Consider the following 19,770-nt stretch of genomic DNA (forward strand, 5'->3'; position numbering starts at 1 on the left):
ACTTTTTAGCCCAGGACTGGGCTGCGTCAGCACTCCGGCTCATCCAGGCTCTCTCCAGGATGGGCTTCACCTCGCCGGGTAAGCGTTGTGCTGTGAGCCGGCCCGAGCAAGTTCTTTGGGTGCGGGAGGAGAGAGGCAATTCGGCACTGGGGAACCAGATTTCAAGATCAAAAAGAGTGCGATGTAACAGCACCCGACACCAGCGATTTCGGGCTGGCTGGCAAGGTTTTCCTTGGGCACACCCGGACAACCTGTCCCTGCATTCTATTCAGATGGGGCTTGCTTGGCAGTGCTGGGGAGAAGGGCTGAGCACTTTAAAAGCGAGATAAATTTGGGCAGAATTAGGAACAGGGCTGACAGCCCAGCCGGTGGCTTCAGGCGGTGGTGATGAGCAAGGTGAGAGCAGAAGAATTTGCAGGCAGCCGCAAACCTGTTTGCTGCAATACTTATAGTAAGAAGAAGGAAATAAAAAATAAGACGTGACAACAATAATAAAACTGAGCCGGCCCCTCAAACTCTCAACAGTCGAGTGCTTTGCTGAGCACCCTCCACGACACACCGCTGAGACCCCGTGGTTGGAAACCACTGGTTCGCTTACCCCAAGAGAGGCTGAAACCGCAAACTTGAGATACACAAACCCCCAAGCAACGACCAGGCTTATGAAGAACGGCCCGGGCTCAACGCCTGCTAAACCCCTCGCCCGCCGGGGAGCTGGGCTGGCCTCTGTAACACCACCCCGTCTCCTAATTGCTCATGGAAGTAAAGCTTCGGTCAGAGCTGGGGCTGAAAGTGTCTCCGAACCTCCCAAACTCCGTGGGGATTTGAACCTGACTTTGCAGGATCAGGACCCCAAGTCCCAGTATCCCGGGCACAGCGGCTCCGGGCCATGCACGCTGCAGCCAGCAGCAGCTCCCGGGGCTTTCTCCTGCCTGTGGATCGCAATTTAATTACAGGGGCAGAACCAGTGTGGGCAGAGCTGCTGGGAGGGAGGGTGGCATGTGGCATGGCACGCTGGGGAGGGGTCCTGGGCCCCCAGTTCCCGCGTGCTCGGTGCGAGCTCGGCTTTGCTCCCACGTGCCCCTTCTTACGGCTTTTGGCCTTATTCACTCTCTTCTGCTGTGCACGGAAAGCCTCCAGCTGCCGAGCGGCCGGGAGCGTGGCTGCTTTCTGTAGCTCTTGGCACGGCCGCCTGTCGTGCAGGAGCCGGGAGAAGGGCTGGTTTCGGGAGGCCCCTCTGGGTGCAGGGCCGGCCCGGCGCAGGGGAGCAGCCCAGCTCCGCCGCAGCCTCCGTGGCCGAGCACGGAGCAGAGGTGCTGCTCCGAGAGCCTCCGGAGAGGGACCCCCACGCCCATGCCTCATGCTTATTTTTGAGAGTAAAGAGCTCAAAGCTAAATTCAAAGAATGGGAGCAGGCACTTCATTTCCAAAAAAAGTAGAAAAATGTATTTTCTCTTTTTTTAATGCAACTCCAGCTCCTTCTCCAGCAACAGAATTGCCTTCAGATTCCCATAGCTGGGGGATCCACTGTGAGCTCACAGCACCAGCCCCTTCTTCCCGGGCATCCCGAGCGGACAGACCCCCCGCCCCAGAGGGGACCTGCCACCCGGGATGCCATCAAGCTGCCTCGCTCGCACGGTGACAGACAGAGCCCGGTTTCCTCATCCGCTTGCCACGATGCACCGCCAACGACAAACACCCAACGGCCGCTGCTTGCGGCCGCGGGGGCCACCCAGCCTGAGCCCCTCCGTTCCCCCGCATCCCCTCCCGGCCGGTGCCGAGGTCCGCTGCCTCCCCCACCGCGCTCAGCTGCTGACCTCCCCTTGTCACCCGTGCTGTCCCTAGGGACTCGCGTGCCAAGTCAGCCACGCTCACGCACTCGTGTTCGCTGCCTCCTGCCAGCCCTCCCCTGCCTGCGCCCCCGCAGCGAGCCTGCCCCACAGCTCTCCAGGCGCTCGCTGCACCCGGCGAGTTTCTTTCGAAACTCCTTTTGTCCTGAGCCACGAGGGTCCTCGCAACAGGGAAAAACCACAAGAGGACAGAAGTGACACTGTTTTTTTCCGACGCCGAGCAGGGGTTGCCGGGCTGTCTCGGCATCCCGCGGCACAGAGCAGCGCCGTGGGCTCGCTGCGGCTGCCGGCTGCGGGGCGGTGCGTGGTGGGGACAGGCAGCGGGGCTGTGCATGGTGACGCACTCCTTGGGCCACTCTCCGGGCTTTTTCCGTGTTGGTCCCGGGCAGGCAGGTGGGATGGAGCCTCCTGCATGGCCGGGGGCTGCCCCTACCCCTTGACGGGAGCAGGAATGGCCGGGCGCTGGCGGCGGCGTGGCTCGGCGGGGTGGAGAATGACGGCAAGCTGACCTCGGGCAGGGTCCGGACCTCCTCGGGTGCGACAAAGCCGGTGCTGTCACCCCTCTACCGCAGGGCGCCGGGCGGAAAGGGGTGTGTAAGCAGGGGGCTCCGGGTGGAGCTGAGCCTCTGCCCCCAGCCCGGGTCATAGGGCTCCCTGCTCTAAGGAGACAGGCTCCTGGCGCTGCCTCTTCCGCTGCCTCTCCCGCTTGGCCCGCCAGCACACGTAGGCGGCCACCAGCAGGCCCACCCCGAAGATCAAGGTGGCCACCGAGACCACCTTAGCGATGTCCATTTGTGGGCCATTGATGGTGAAGGTGATGCACGTCGCTGCTATGCCGATGACCACGGAGACGATGCCGAAGGGGAAGATGCAGCGGTACCAGGATTTCTCAGTCCCGCCCGTGGCCAGGGCCAGCTTGTTGAGCGTAGCGGTGGAGTCGGTGGCCGTGGCCAGCGGCAGCCCTGGTTTTCCTCCCTGCAGGCAAGTGAGTGAGTTGGACTTGCAGCCCATCATGTTGGCAAGAAAAAACAGGAACAACCAGCGCAAAGCGCGGGCGGGTTGGACGTGGGTCGCTGTCCCACCACGAGCCGCTTTTGTGCCGGGGATGGAGGGAAGAGGCCGGATCCTACATGGTCGGCTTTGTCCGGCGGCTCGGGGTGCCTCGGCGCAGACGGGCCAGGATCTCGCTGTGGCTGCTCTCGCTCCCAGCTTTGGCTCCCGGCTCTTTTGCTGCCAGACGGAGCGAGGATTGGCGGTAGCAGCGGTGATCTCATGCCGGTGGGAGGACCGGCTCGGCCTCGCTGCCTGTTAACTGTTTCGGGCTCTGGGCAGGCAGCTGCCTGCAGCCCAGCTGGGATCGCTCCCGGGACGTGTTTTTGCAGTTTGCATCTGCTTTCGCCAGCCCGGTCCCAGGGGAGCTGGCCTGGCTGCCCACCGCCCCCAGTTCCACCCAGCCCACCCAGGGCCACGCTGCTGCAAAAGCCACTTCAGGCAGCCCCATGGGCAGCGAAACCCCAAAGGAATGGGCAGTGGGACGTCCAGGCACTCCACAGAGCCCCATCACCTCCCCCTTGCACGGTGCCAATGCCATCGCCTCCCTCCAAGTTGCACTTTCTCCCACTGTCACCCTCTGCCAGCTTCGTCCCCTGGCACAGGGCTTGGGAGACCCTTTCCGGGAGCCCATGGACCAGGGATGCTGGTTGGACTGGAGAAGGCTCGAAGGTGAGACTTACCGGGATGGTGGGACCCTCCTGGAGGGTGGCACTGGGGGGATGCGGGGTGACCAGTCAGGGGACCTGGAAGGAAAGGGGCTGGTGCAGAGGTGAAGAAGGATTTGGGATTCGAGATGATGGCTGTCCAGGCAAGGCAGGGGCAGGGTAGAAGCCAGGAGGGCAGGACGCTGAAAGGCAGCTCAGCGCAGGAGGGGACAGGCAGAGCCGCAGGAAGGACCGCTCGCCCGGGAAGGAGAGCCAGCGTGTGCTGCGGGGCCAGGCTCCGGGAACCGGCGCTGTACCCACCATGGCCCCGTGGGTACAGTGCTCCCTGCAGTGCCCAAATGGTGAATATCACGGTTAATTCTTTTTAAACAGCAATATTAAGCACAGGTTGGTAATGTTGGCTTTGTAGCCTGCTCCAGCGCAGCAACAGCAGCCGCAGAACGTGGCAAAGCCCAGCCATGCTGCCCGGCACAGCGGCTGCCCGGGGCTCCTGGGCAGGGAGGAGGAGGAAAAGGAGGATGGAGATACAGCCTGGAGAGGGTTGAGCACAGAAGCCTCCTACCCAGCTCTGACCACCAGGAGAGACTTATTTTTGTGGGCAAAACCTTTTTGTGCCACCTTTCCCATGAGTGGATGAGGGAGATGCCGGGACCGGAGCTGGCACGAACAGTTCCAATCTCCACTTGCTTCTCCAGCACTGTTTTTTTTTAATTGGTTTTCCTGAAGGAGAAGAGGAAAGGAATGAGCTATCACAGCAAACGTAAGAGACCTGGAGCCTTTCCCAGGTCAGAGCTTCCCCTGAGCTGATGGGGCCCAGGTGCGTTTCTGCATCAACTGAGAAGCAGCCAAAAATAAGGGAGAAAATCCACATTGCAGCAGAAGCGGAGCCGTGCAGGGAGAGGGTGGCTCAGCGGGAAGGTGAGAAGATGGTGAAGCAGAGGAGCCAACGGGACTGACTCGGGAAAGGGGAGGTTTGGGCATTAGTCCTGACACAGGACACGTTATCCTCCCTTTTTTTTGCGGGCACTGCTCTTGCCGACACCATCCCTGGGGAGATCATACCACGCCGGAGAAGGGGGAGAATAAAGCCGGTTTGAATCAGCCTTTGCCCCTCTCCAGGCTTGGTCTGGAAAGCTGCTTGAGGCTTGTCTGCGTGAAAAGGGAGGTGGCTGGGTCTGCCAGAGCCCTGGGATCTCTCCTTGCCTCTAGTTTCTTAAATAACATCCATAAATAACAAAAGTGGAGGCTGATCAGGTATCAGATGAATTCCCAAATTTCAGGGAGGCTTTGGGCTCCCGCAGTACTGCCCGAGGCAGCTGGCCGCGGGATCCTGGGGATCTGAGCACAGAAGCTCTGGCTATGCAAATAAATACCGCTGGGAAAATAACTACAGGTAAGTCAGATGTGCAGCACATGGTGCTCTGCAAACTGAGGTTTGTTATTTATTCTCCCGACTGCTCATTAGAGGGGAAGAAGAGCAGCACAACCCCACGAGTTGACGCCTTGGGACGCTGCCGTCTGAAGGCTGCTGCTTCCCATTACAAGCTCCGTCTTCAGTTTTGTGAAGCTTTGTCAAACTTGAAACCGTTCAGGCTTAAAATCTACGCTGAGTATTTATTTACCCTAAGCTGAATCCTTGAAGAAAATCGCAGCTAAAATAGTTCAGCTGCTGCTGAGAGGGGGGTCTGGAAGATAATACCCCGGTGACAAGCCTGGCGACTTTTCAAACTGCTTGTCGAGAAACCGGTGATGTGATGACACCCCGAAATACAGCTCTAGCCCCCTGAGAGGATGCTGCTGCCAACTTGGCCTGCCCTAGCTGGTCCTACCCCCCCCCCGCAGCATCCCCATGCCTCCAGCCTCCACTCAGAGGGGTGGGAAGGGCTCTCTGCTTCCGCTGAAACACGGCAGCGTCAGTGGACTGACAGCCGTATGCGTTTTTGAAGTGGTGCAGAAGAGCAGTGACTGGCCTTGGAAAAGCAGGAGGTGACAAAACCAAGCTCCAACTGGTTGGAAAAAACACGTTTTAATACACCTCAAGTTCTGATGCGTGATGAATTTGAGTATTTGACTCAGCAACACCGACGTGATCCCTCTGTAGCAACCCTGTGCCTCTCCTGCCTTGGCACAAACCATTGCACCCGCTGCTGTGTTAACAGCGGCTTCAAGTATACCGGAGTGAAACATATATATGTACGCACACAGCCTCATGTATACATGCATATATCAAACTCCTCCACATACACACCAAGACGTAGCTCACCCGACAGCATTTCCAAAGCAGGAGCAGGCAGCGCTGCCTGAATGTCCGACCGAGGATCCTCTAAAACTCCAGAGATGGTTTAAAGGAAATTTGTCCTTTAAGTACTGAAACGGCAGGTAGCAGAGGTAGACATTGCCGAGCCACGCTGGCTTTGCCCCTGATTTGAAAGGAAAAGCAAAAAGCCTTAGCAGGACCGGGACAGCCCTGCCCAGGGCTGGGACAGGGTCACCTCCAGGAAACTTCTCTCACTCACGTGTAGGAAGCGGCTGGATGAACTTACCCTTCTCCATTCAGAGGCCAAATTCAGACAAATCTTTCTCGTGTTTTGCAGTGGGTTTCTCTAAAACTCACAAATGCGCTAAGGGAGAGAGGCTTTGGGTCGGGCTGCGTGGTGTGAGCACTGAATCTCCCCCCCTCGGCAGGGCTGACGGGCTCCTCCGCCTGGGCCCTCAGCTCCTTCCCTCCGCGCTCCTTCTTCAGCGACTAACGTAAGGGCGTCATTTCCATAGCAGAAATAGAGACTTGCGTGTGTCCTCCTCCCTCTTCCCACAGGAGGCGAGAAAAGCGCAGCTGGGACTGGATGAGTCACGTCGCAGGAGCTGAGATGGATGACACCCCCCTACACACCGCCACTCCTCCCCCCGCCCCAAGGACCGCGCTGGCCCGTTGGGGTGACGGATGGGGCAGTCGGAGCTCTCCCTGCAGCGGAGATGCTGCCCGGAGCTGGGCTGCGGTGCCCTCGGATGGGGGAGATGTCCTTGCCCCCATCCGAGGACACCGCAAAGAGCTGCGGGAAGGAAAGAAAACCAACCTGGAAACAGAAGCTTCTGTTTAAGGGGAAGAGAAGAAGAACAGAGAGGGTTAACAGCTCTGGTGGGCAATGGAAAGCTTGTGTTTTGAGCAAGAAATCCAGATTCCTAGGAGGGAAACAGAGTTGAAGTGAGAAAGGATGAAGAACCCAGGATCCCTCTAAAACAGATTAATTACTCCATTTTCTGAAGTAAGAATGCCCAGAATGAAACACAATGCTGACCACCACCAGGGAAGGCCAGGAGGAGCAATGTGCGGGAGGTGATCCACGTCCCCTGGCAGGAGGAAGGTGTTTTATGGTGGGGGCCCATAATGACATGGGTAACCAGGGACCCAAAATAATTTGGAGACCACACGGAAATGCTAAAATAAAGAACTCGGGGCCAGGATGCAGAGACACCCACAGCCGCTTGCTCTGCTTACGGCTTCACCACACCATCACCTCCGCGCACACCAGCTGCTCAGTACGGGTCCCACCGCGCTCAGGGTGCCCTACACCTCCGTCCTGGAGTTAACATGACTGTGTAGAAGAAGGAATTATGCCTTATTTTTTCCAGAAACTAAAAGGTAATAGGCCTGGAGACAAGAACAGAAAACAACACATCTTAGGGTAAATAACACCTTTGGGCAAAGATAATCAAAGACAATCTGTTACAAGATTCACATATATCCCTGCACTAGTCAAAGAAATAATACACGTGCCCACCTCGTTTCTCATTTTTGGGACACACAGCTGAATATCCCGGGGTCTGAGTTGTAGAAATTCAGCAAAGTTGTAGAAATCCAGCCCTGAAGTCCACAAGAAGCGTGCTCTGAACAACTGACCCTCAACAGTGTTAAATTTTGAGTGGCTCCATTAATTTTAAGATAAAGAGCAGGGAAGAAACTCATCACGCAGCAGGAAAGCTTCATTAAGGAAGCACAGGTGGCCTCTCATAGTCCATTTTAAGTTGCTGTGTGCCATGTAAAACTGGAAAACAGGCAGGAAAATAAATCAGGAGGCACAATCTTGGATTCTAGCGACCTAAGAAGTATTTTCCAGATCTATGATTCAGCAAAAGGAAATAAATAAATAAAGCGGGGGAATAAAGCAGCAACAGCCATCAGGAAGTGTGGGTCTGAAAATAGCAGCAAAGTGTCACCTTGATCCACTCCAACAAAGACTTCTGCAACAGTGACAAGTTGCTAGGTGACATCGCCCTGCTATTTTGGGGCCGTGTCATTACGCTGTGTGGTGAGCCCCACTGGAGCATCACCCAGCACCGACTGCTCAGCACAGGCGGGGAAACCAGTGCCAGCCTGCCAAAGGAACTTCCGAAACAGGGACGGCTGTTGAAATTAGAGATTCGTGCGTCTTACAAGGACGCTTTCCTGTGGATTCAAATATAGATAGAGGCAGATGGAAAAGAATTAGTCTATCATCCGCCCAGCGGTAGCTACATTCCTTCCCAGCACTGTGCAACGTTGGTGCAGGCTGAGCATGCACAGAGCTCCCTTCGCGCCTTCTGCTGCTCCTCTCCCCTCACCCATCAGCTGATTATCCCACGTCAGACCACAGCAGATACTCAACACAAACACTACTGAGAACGAGGTATGATGCAGAAACAGGAAAAAACTGCTAACCAGGAGAAAAGCTGATCCACAGCAACTTTGTTGATGTCCTCTGCCCCTGAAGAAGATGCTCCGGACACTCATGCGTGGCCAGCCTTGGGCAGGCGCTGCCCGGAGACCTGGGCGAGGTGCTGGCAGAGCTTAGGCTGACTCATAGGGCATGCACGCTAGTTTTAAGGCTAGTGGATAAGAAATACACCTAGTACACTAGAAGAAGGTATTTTACTGTAATTAGTGCTTTTTTAAAAAACTACAAACCAACGCTGTTTGCATTGTCATAAGCAAAACTCCAAATTACTCTCCGTAAATGGAGACGGTGGCACTCGCGCTGCTGTGAGGAAGGGAGACGTAGTCATATACGATTCAAATCACGAACGGTTTGTTCATTCAAACAACTCCATTCAATCTGGTGGGTTTGCTTTGGCAGGGACAACACGATCACCAGCGAGAGCTTTGTTACCGTCAAGGAGAAGACTCCAGGACAGTGCAGTGATGGCTCCTGAGAAACACCATTTATTCCTAGACAAAACCAGGTAGTTAAGAGTGATAATAATTACAAGGACTTCGCCAAACACCCCAAATTTCCTAACGACACTAAAAGTGAGTCTTCCAGCCTCAGAGAAACACACGGCTATGTTTAAATTTATATGGAGCCCAAACTTGTTAAAATATAAAAAAATACCATGCCTGATTCACCCCTGCATCCAGTAATTTGAATTCTGTCCCATTACGCAGCCAGCACACAATCGTAATTAAAGCACTGTAGACTATTTATGGTTTCATTAGTTTCCAAAGGTAGGGTTTTGAGCTTGGGGTTGTGGGTTTGGTTGGGTTTTTTTTAATTATCATTCTTGTGCTCTCTCCTTCTGTGTGTTCATGTGTCTGGTTGGTATCAAATACCCAATTCCTCCTGAAGGCAGTGAGAACTGCAGATGCCCATCGCCTTGCACGATAGCACTGAGCCACCAAACAATTTCAAAAGCAAGATTTACTGCTAAGACATCCTATAAGAGACTTCATCTCAAGAGAGAAGCATTGTATATTCTCAAATTTAGAACCCGAAGCGGGGAGAAAAAAAAAAAAGGGGGGTGAGATCCTTAGATAATGCACTTTTCCTAATTCCAAAGCTACAAGGCTGTGCCAGCTGCATCAAGAGATGTGGTGCAATAGTTTTAATAGAGGAAAAAGGATGATGAGGTGCTACAGAGGTGCTGTGAAATAATTTACAACGCAACTTAATTCGCAGTGCATAAAGCAACTCCACTTTGAAGTCTTACCGAGCTTACGTGCGCATTAAGTCTCCCTTGTTTGCTTGTTCCTAAGCTGGAGATAAAATGAGACTAATAAATTGTTTCCCGCTATAATGTGCAAGGGCTGAAAGAAAGCCTAACCACCAAGCGTTAGCACAAGTGGGAGTTTCTGTTCTCAGAAACCAGAAGGGAAGATTTCAGACAGGCTTTACTCTGGGGTGAGTCTCCTCCACTGACTCGGAGCTTGCTTCTATTTGCTTTTTCCTATCCAAATTCCAGATCCACTGATTATCTTTCTTGTTCTATCTAAAATAAGTCAAACACCTCCGTTTGCGTGCCTAAATAGCCCACTGCTGTAATTTCTTGCCTTCTGAAATGACCGTTCAAAACTCGCTTTTAATTTTTTTTCCCCTCCCAAGCTCTTTATACCTTGGCATACGCAGCACAATCCTTCCTGCCCTCTTCTTTCTAACTGGGCTCAGATTAATTAACAAGCAATAGATTTCTCCTGATTACAATGCTACCCTTCTTTCTTCACAAATTAAAACCAAGATGATAGATCTTTTCTTCTGGATGGTGGTTTTGATGTTACAAAAATAGTATTCGATCTGCATAGAAATTCTAATACTTATTTAATTAATTGCTTTCATGTCAGACTGAGTCATGACTAGGGTTTTTGTTTTGTGAGGTGGTTTTTAATGGAATTGAAGGAGGACTAGGAAGCTTCCAGTGAAACCAGATGTCAACTGCACCAGTCCTGGCATATATGCTTAAAAAAAAAAAAAAGAGGCCTTGCTCCAGAGACCTTAGACGTGGCAAAACCAAGCTAATGAGCAAGTGAAATAATATCAAATCTCCATTTTACAGATAAAAAGTCAAGAGCCCCTGGTGTCAGATCCATTATCTGCTACAGCATTTCAGTGACCCCACCTGGTGATAGGACTCCGGAATGGAAATGCACAGCCGTGAACTAACTGCCTGCCTGCAAAAAAATCCACGTTGGCCCCTTCTCCTGGCTTTCACATGGCTATTAAAGCATTTCCAACTCATTGCTTACAGTATACCGAGAATTAGACACCCTGGGACAGTCTGGAGGAGCGCTACGCAGCCTGCGTTACCCATGTTCAGCCTCCTCGGCGTGGTTTGCACTCACATGTAACCCAACAACATCGCTTTCAGATTTATCAGATGCAGACAAAATTTCTCTGCAAAGCTTCAGCTGCAAATCCCAAGCTCACACTGAATTCTGTAACTCAGGGAGAGACTGATTTGAGTAAAATAAAAATACTAAAGGATGTGTGGGACATATAGCTCCCCCCAATACTTTTACTAAAATACAAGCTTTCTGTCTCAGCATTTTACAGCACCATTGCTCTTTCTAGAAACCCTTGACTGGCACAACACTGCATGCTGCCCGACAAGTCGCTGATTCAGGTGTTCATGCTTCAGACTCGACTACATACAGTGTTTTAATTAAGTAACCTGCTCTCTGGAGCTCACAGAAAGCTCTTTTGGAGACTAACACCAACAGCACATTTGTCATCTACTGGGAGAGCTGGGAGTTTTCCCCCCAGTTCAACACTTACCTTCTTAAACTGTTCATCGACAAAATTCCCTTATCGCTCATACAGTTCATCTGGTTTTGCCTCTCCAAACCGTAACCTGGACTCCTGGCCCGGACGGCTGGGGAGTTGCTCCTGCCCTTTCCGCAGGGGTGGGACCCTGCGGCTCGTGCCGTGTATGCAGTCATTTCAGCAGGTCACAGGTAATCATGCTCCATCCCTGCTCACACACTATTAGACCCCCTCAAAAAGGTTGGAAGAGGCAGGACGTTCCTCCACACCACTCCTGGTGAGATTTACCTTCTTTCTTACCAAGACTCAAATTATTTCTGATTTAGATGAAGAATATCCTTAAAGCCACGCTGTTTAGTCTCTACATGCTGCACCTCCCAAGGAGGGAAGCTGTAGGAAGCACTTGGTGGCATATCTGAGAACATCTGTAGGATAAAGCCCTTGAAGGTTTCAACATTATGAACATTCAGAACTAAGCAAAGATGACTAGTGCACATTAAATCCTATAAGAGGGTCTAGTGATTGCAGTGTGCACTAACAGCAGCACTGCCTATGTCTTCCCAACGGTCAATCGTCTTTGCAAAAACACAAACAGTAAGTGGAGAAGTTGCAGAGGGGAAGGAAAGAAGGAAGCTGGTGGAAAAGACAAACCGTAGCAGTTGGAAATGCTTAAAGTCACAGATTCTGGAAAGAAAATTAAGAAAACCCTGCCTCCTCCCAGGGATCCAGCTTCACATCCTTCAGTAGTGAAAAAACAAAAACCTTTTAAGACTCTACTGTAGAGGACAAAGGAGGAATAAGAGCTGCTAATCCTCCCTGACCCTCACCGTGCTTCGTGTCAGCTCACGTCTACGCAACACTGCTATCATCTATCACTTTCCAAAAATACTGCTCATTTCCTGGATTTTTGTAATACTATCCCCTGGCATCACAAATGCTACCTTTTGTCTTTCTTTTCTCCTCATCTCAATCTGATGTACCAGTATAATTTCTTTCTATAACAATGGCACATTTTATAATTGAAAAGACCCCCCAACCACTGAGTTAAGTTGCTATTGAATCTTTATCTCTGCTATAACACAAGACTCATTTCAAAGTGAGTCATACAAATGATTTAAAGTCTTACACATTTACGAAAATTATAAAATATCTCTCTACAGGGTGTGGGCAGAGTAATAAAACCACACTGCACCCAGAGGCACAAAACAACCCAGCTACCTGCCAGTCATCACGCTGGGAGCTCTGCTCCCCTTCTGCACCCTTCCTACGGTGTCAGCTTGCCTTTTAAGCTTGTAACAACCCCTGCATACCCATTTTTGTGGGCTCAGTCTCTTTTTCACAGTCCTTTCAAACCTATGCAGTCCTTGCTGTGGCAGTGAAGTTACTGGCAATTTACACTGGACTGCTCTGCGCAAAGAAGCAGATGCTCCATGACTCATGCAGTGCTTACAGACACAAGTTATAGATAACAGCACGACAATTAACAATACCAAATGCCACCTCTAAAATTCAAACATGCAGATGTTAATGCCCATGGTGCATGACCACATTAATTTAGGAGGCAATGTCTGCTCCTATGAGCAGCCTTTAGTCAATACCTTGCAATACTCCAGTGCTGTTGACCACAGCGTGGTTCCCCCCGTAGACCATGCAGATGTAAAACAGACAGGACTCCTCTGTATGCTGCAGTGGGGAAGAAGGTAACAAACCCCTGTGCTGATTGCAGACTCCATGGGGAATCAAATGCCATCTACAAAGAACTGAATGCAATGCAATAAAAAAAAAATAAAGATAGGTAAGTGATAGATGCTGATTATCATCTGTTGTATGAATGGTATTTAGTGAATTCTGATTGTGAGAAAGGGCCAAACATTCAGAAGAGACAGATCACTATCTCTGGCCTTGAAAAAAATAGAAGGAAAAAATAATGACCACTGTCAGCACTGCTAAGAGCTAAATGCCCTGAAGCAAACAGTCCTAGTCCAGCTAAGAGATTTGGTGCGAGTCAAACTGTAATAAGCAGTAAAAACACTGCAGTGGTACACAGTGACCTTCCCTAAACGGGCTTCAAAGCGCTCACAAGCAGAGGTATTCCACAATGTCTAAAGCATTGCTTTGATTGTCACATAGAAATGCCAGGGGGTTTGGGGATCACAAGCAAAAACCTAAGATGCAGGATGAACTGAAGCTGGAATTTTCCCACGGTAACAAGGTCAGAATTGCCACAGAATCTGGATTTTCCATAGCCAGGCAGGACATTGCATTAGTCCCTCTGGAAGACTGCTTCTCCAGCAGCTACCGGCGCAGGTTCAGCAGTAACACAAAGGGCCGAGTGCCATCTACCGGGCTGCTTTACCAGATCCCTCCTGCCGCAGCTGGATTCCCTGACATGTCTCAAGTGCAGATAGCCCAACCCTTCTTAGACTGCTGCCTCAGGCACAATCACCAGATAAAGAGGACAGAGCAGAAATATTTCAGTTGTAGGCTAGGTGTAAGTCCTTACAAAAGAACCTGGCAAGTCGTGAAGCTGCCTGAAGGGGCCCTGAACTGAGCAGCGATGTGACTGACAGGCTGTTGAGAAGGGACTGCTCCAGCTGCACTGAAGTCCAGGCACCAGCCCAGAGCAGGTACCTGCAAACCGGAGTAGTTCCACAAGAGGCACTAGTGCATCCAGAGAACCTGAGCCACTGCAGATGAAAACATCGAAAACACTGTTAGTCGGTGAATATCGGACAGTGACCCCTATAATGCTGGTTATACACCAATTGGTGAACAGGGTAATAGGGAAGCAGCAGCTCAGGTTCTCTGGATTTTCAGATGCTGGAAGGCTGTGCCCCACCGTACTGTGGCTATCTGATCAGTATAAGTAAAGATTTATTGCCTGCTACGCTGCCTGTATATAGGAGCCCAGTGTCACGACTGAGGCAGTCAAGAATCTAGAGCTAGTCAGAGAGACAGACCTTGGAAGAAAAACCAAAACCAGTGTTCATGAAGCCCTGAAGGGGCTTCACAAAACCTCAGAGTTAGTGGTCATAAACATGATATAAAAAAAAAACAAAACCAAAACAAAACACTAAACCCCTGAAATTTAGTCGAACAAACAAGCAGAGTAAAAAAGTCAATAGAAAAGATTTATTGCTTCAAACTGTCTCTGGTTACGTAAATGGCTAGTAGGAGGTTCCCACCAGATCAGTCTGCCAGCTCGTCTCTCACCAGCACGGGGAATCGCTTGCCTCCTTCACAGAGCTGTGTGTAAATCGCCCGATACAGCTGAGCTGCAGAGGTCTCCGGGTAGAGCCTGGACTCCAGGACAGGCAGGAGTTCTGCCATCATGACCTGGGCAGGAGCAAAGGAGACATGTCACCAGAGCCAGCATGCACTTTTAGGATTCCATGAAGTGGCGTGGCTGCATAACAAGTGAAATCTAACCAGAGCAGTATGACTAATATGCTAATTGATAGGCAGATACTTTCTTTTGTCATATTTAACAAAGGCAGAGTTGTTCATCCTCTGCTCATGAAGCACACCAGCGTTCCTAAAGCAGCGAGATAAACAGTGGTGCTTTTCCTCTGCTGCAGAGATGGCCCAGTGCTGGGATGAGATCAGCACCCTGTGAGAAGCTGAAGCTGATGTTGATTCAGGAGCTCTGCAGCCACACAGTGAGGTGCTTACTCACTCGATGGTAAAGTTCAACCCTTCACTCAAGACTGTTCCTGTCACCTCCCAGTTGGGCCACATTAATACAAGACAGATGGGCCAGTGGCCAACCCCAGCCCAAACAGAACAAAGCTGCACACCTCTCCAACAACACAGGCTACAGGGGATGCTAAAGCCGTCCAACGTTCCCCGACCTGGCCTCTGGTTTATGAAGCCTAGCTCCTGATCTCAGGCCATGCTCTCAAACAACCCACCGGCCTGTCGCAGCATAATTAACAGCACAAAACTCTGGGATTATGACTGTCACTGACAACTCAAGCACAGGTGAACTTCCAATCAAAGGACAAGAGTTAGCCTTTAGTGCCCCACTCTTGAATGAATGCTCAGAAAGACATTTTGCCTGGCTTTTTTTTCCCCAGCTGGCATCAGCTAATGAAGTCTGAGCAGTCTGCACATTAAAAACCCACACAGCCTACTGTACACACTGCTTTTCCAGGAGAGGAGTGAATACTGAACTGCACACGTCAGCCACCTCCCTCAAAGCATTTTTCAGTGGTGGAAACAAAGGAAGACCCAAACAGAACAGAGTACAGGGCATCTGCAGGGGGTTCCCTTTCCTCTTCTCCGTAAATCTCTGCACAGGGACAGGGAAACAGGACACAGTTGCTAATCTCTGGGAAGAGTTAAGAGCTGCAGACATGAAAGCTACCTAAGGGGAAAGCTGGCACATGAAGGAGTGCTCCACTGCTCCACTTCCTAAGACAAAGCCCCTGCTCTCCCGTCTGCCTGGTCTGCTCCTGATGCATAAGAACAGAGGAAACAGGCCTTCACCATCGAAGACAGGCGGAGAGCTACCAGGACTTTCTATGCTTCTTGGCATTCCTCCATGGAAAGGCAACGGACAGGCTTAACCCAGAAATACATACATCCTTTCCCAGGGTATTCATCTTGTACCAAGTCCATTCACTTCACCTGTCTCAAGAATTTCACCTATCTTGCACACTCTGCACAGAGCTGTTTCAGATACGCGGAGCTCATCCAGCACAAAGCACCTATTTAGATACACATGCAGAGGAAATTGAGTCTGTCAACAAAGCATCAGGCAGCAGGCTTCGGTCACTACTTCATTTTGGGCAGATAAAAATCATAACCCTCATAACCCGTAATTCAGCATTATAGTGCTAAAGCCCAATTTGAAGACAGGCAGCAATCTATCTTCAGCCAGAGGGAGGCGCGTGGCCAGTTATGAATAACTCTTCTGTGGCTTACAAAAAATGGCTTTTCCAAAGCCTCTATCGTTCAGATCAATGACAAAGGTTAGGTCAAAGGAGGAGATGTGATTTCACAGATGATCTCTGCCCATTGCTGCTGTTGGTGGAGAGGAACAAATGATCCCTGTGCAGCAAGCATTCTGCTCAGGCTGGTGGAGAGACCTCCTATTGTGTTCTTACAGGCAGTCTCAGAACAGTAAAGTCAAGATTAGCAGCACAGTGGTGCGAGATCTAAAAGGAAAGGAACAGACAGCAGAGGAGCTCACTAGCTGGAGGTCACGCAGGAGAGAATGACAGAGCGGGTGCCCTAATGGGACTGCAAAGGGCTGCCAAAAGGGATCTCCAGGCATTACCAACAACATCCTCCACTGCCAAACTCTGAAAGAGTAGCTAAATAAAAAATCTTATCAGGAGAGGGTCAGACATTTAAAGGTCTCTGCTCCGACCTTAACAAAAAAGAGTAAGTCCATTCATCTGCAAAGCAAACAAGGCACTGATGAGACTTGGACACGAGGCATAAACACAGAAACACCACTGGGAGAACTTGCTGTGCTGCTGTTCCCCCATCAAGACCCCATATGCCAGCTGTTGCCCCACGATTGCCCCTTTTTTCCCCCTACTCCAGGAACACTAACACTTTTAAAGACTCACCTTTTGTAAGGCAATTTCTTGGTGCAGCATTGACACTTGCAGCTTCAAGGCAAACAGGTCCCTCAGCTCCTGGAAACTGGAGTAACAAAGGAGCGGCAGAGCCAGCACGCCTGCACTGTCACACGTCTGTCCCCTGGGAGGAACACAGGCTGGAGAGCAGCTTCCTACGTCCCCAGCGCAGTCTGGGCGCAGCCTCATCTGGGACTCCACAGCTGCCAGGGTGGAAGAATTGGCAGGAGGCAGAAATATACAGGTTAAATCTGTACTTACAGAATTTGTGAGCTACTTACTGTTCCTAAAAATGAATGACTAATGACATTGTATTAGTCAGGGTAAGCTCCTCACACGTGGCACAACCAGGACATCTTAAGCTATGGCATGCAGTCTCCCCCATCTCTCAACAGCTCCCTCAGGAGCACTCCTGAATTGCAGCAGTTAAAAGTCCCAAGCCTCTCCTGAACACAGACGGGTGGCAAACAGATACTAAGGCTTTGTTTGCCACCAGAGAATTTTACATGCTACATTACCATTAAGGATAGCCAGGAGAAAAATTATGTTGGTCCGCAGTGTTCTGTGCACAGATGGCAAACTAGTGTTCAAACATAGCTGGCCACATTCATAACTGACTACAAAAACAGGAACTGGCTCACCTGCCCGCAGAAGCTGCAGCTTACACAGGCACTGGGAAACTGTGGTTTGCAAACCCTCCAAGGTTAGAAGGCTCTCATACTCTCTTTGCAGAGTGGGATGGTCTAGAAGAGAAGCAAGGGAAAACCAGCAGGCATGAGCATACTGAAACCTTCCCCACCAAATACCAGTTTCTAGAGTGGCCTTGGGTTCACCAGCCCTCATTTTAGGCGGAGAATGTTCCTGTCCCTCATATCCAGCGCATGCCAAGAAGGCAAGACACATGGAACTGGAGTCCACTGAAATCATCCCTATTCCACCTTCTGCCCCCTCCACCTCCCTCTTTTCCTCCTTACCTGCAGGCTCAGCTTCCACATAGTGACTCAAAAGGGAGGGGACATCCTGGAGGACCTTTAATTCCTCCTCTATCTCTGCAGGACTGAAGGCCGGCATCGATGAACAAAACTCAAACAGCAGCAGCTTAAGGAAGGTTTCACACCACCAGCTCTGTGCACTACCCCGAGCCCTGGGCCAGGCTAGCTGGCATCAGGGGCAGAGGGCACGCAGCCCGTGCAGCGGCATTGCAGGGGGAAGGTGAGGACAGCACAGCTATTTATGGCACGTTTGCCTTCTAGCCTTGTTTGTCTGGATCAAAAGTTTTATGACCGCTCAAGAGCTGCGCTATGAAAAAAAAACACTTCCTAGAGACCCAGCTTGAACTCTTGTTATTGAAGCCATAACTCTCTCCAGATGGGAGCACGCTGCAGTGATTGCACCCGGTGCCTGCTGTACCGCACCACGTGCTCGTGGAAGGGGGCGGCGAGCTGAGAAAGGATACAGTTGTCTGGATCCTCTCTATAAAACGGTTCCTTGCAGCTGCTGCGTCTGCACTTGTTTGGCAGAGACGACATCTCTCCCATGCCCTGAAAATTCAAAAGGGGCAGGAGGTGGAGGAGTTATGCTCCATTGTACCAGACAGTGCTCACGCTGAGCTGCGACACACCAGTATGACATATCAGCACTTCAAATACAAGCATCTTCCCCACCCCTCTCTTTTACGGGTTATTTACTAGCCATTCCCCCTCATTTTTGACAGATCAACAAGGACACCCTGCAGAAAGCATTAGACACTGCAAAACACGTATGTTATTTCTCTCAACTTGTTTTGAGGGGAAGGATTTACAGCCATCAGAAGAGAGACATTTCTATAAGCGGAACGTGAACTTGCAGCACATCAGTAATTCTGTTCTATTGCCCTACCTATGTTTTTATCCCACAGGAAACAACAAATCTCCCCTTCCTTTCTTGAGGGCTAAGTCATTTGCATTTCTGTACATTTACTCTGTTAGTATATGTGTACAAAAACAAGAGCAGACAGGACAAACTGTCACCCTAGCTTCTACCACAGCAATTCCTTCATATGCCAAAATTCCTCAAGACTCTTCTTTAATCCTTTTTTTTTTTTCCCTGGACAAAGTAGTATGTTTGACAAGAAGCATGACAGCAGTGTGTCAGTATCAGGGACACAAAACAGAGGTTTAAGGACAGTATCATGAGTAAGCTGGCCAGGACCTTCTATCAAAGCCCAGTTTTTAAAAGAAAGTGTTACATGAATAATAGCACTACCAGAGAGGTGCATTTCACTTAGAATTCAATATCCCCACCGATGCATAGTCCCCGTAGTATCCTTTAAGTAAAGGACTGCTTTAAAGAGCCAGTGCATCTCACCCAGTCTCCCAAAACCTGCTGCAGTAAGTGAGAGCCATCAGGAGGAAGCTTAAAATAGTTATGCAGTGCATGACTGTCAAACCCGAGTGTGCATGTGTCTTCTCTCCATCCAAATGGATCTTTTAAATCATGATAGAAACTGCAGTTTTCAGAAACACATTATGCAAAGAAATAGCAAGGTTAATGGAACAGAAAAGAACAGAAGTTATCAGGCAAGATGCATTCCCTCTATAAGGGATCTTTAGAGCTAAGGTTATTTTCAATCTGACACTGAGTTGAAAGTAATAGTGAAGGGTGTAAAATTACACCAGAGTGATTAGGATGCCGAGAGGCTCAATTTACAAGTGAAAATTAAGGGAATCAAGTCTTTACAACTCGCTGAAGGGCAACTAACAAATTGGTGCCTGATAAATGAGAGTTCCCAAGAGAAGGAGGAATTCTTGAAGGTAGCGCAAGGACCTATAGCTAGGTTTAAGATAGGGTTTAAGCTTAATACCTGGACAAACCACATAATGAGAAATCTGCTGAATTATGGCAAGATTTCTCAAAGAAAATGGTGCGAAACCCTTCCAGAGGACTGGAAAATGGAATAGAGCACCAAGCTCACCAGAAACCCAACCACCTGCACCATCAGTGCAGTAACATTATAATTGGCTCTATTTAAAACAGTTCATCAGCAAGAATCAGCCTCAAACACAGCCACAGTGTTTCCAGGCTAGAGAGGTGTTCCAGCAGAGTCAGCAACCAGTTGGGAAACTCTTTCA

General features: G+C 50.3%; 1 protein-coding gene across 1 annotated transcript in view; it reads right to left on the reverse strand.

Moving 5' to 3' along the window:
• Window positions 1-14,182: 14,182 nt before the first annotated feature.
• TEDC2 (tubulin epsilon and delta complex 2) overlaps window positions 14,183-19,770 on the reverse strand; it is a 29,865-nt gene continuing 24,277 nt past the window's right edge. The window contains exons 6-10 of the mRNA XM_059826618.1: window positions 18,117-18,201; window positions 17,635-17,743; window positions 17,302-17,403; window positions 16,652-16,863; window positions 14,183-14,408 (exon numbers count right to left, since the gene is read on the reverse strand). Coding sequence (XP_059682601.1) covers window positions 14,262-14,408; window positions 16,652-16,863; window positions 17,302-17,403; window positions 17,635-17,743; window positions 18,117-18,201 — 655 coding nt within the window. The 3' untranslated portion in view covers window positions 14,183-14,261. The remainder of the gene's footprint in view (window positions 14,409-16,651; window positions 16,864-17,301; window positions 17,404-17,634; window positions 17,744-18,116; window positions 18,202-19,770) is intronic.

The sequence above is a fragment of the Gavia stellata genome, chromosome 18, assembly GCF_030936135.1.
Source record: "Gavia stellata isolate bGavSte3 chromosome 18, bGavSte3.hap2, whole genome shotgun sequence".
In the NCBI taxonomy this organism is placed as follows: domain Eukaryota; kingdom Metazoa; phylum Chordata; class Aves; order Gaviiformes; family Gaviidae; genus Gavia; species Gavia stellata.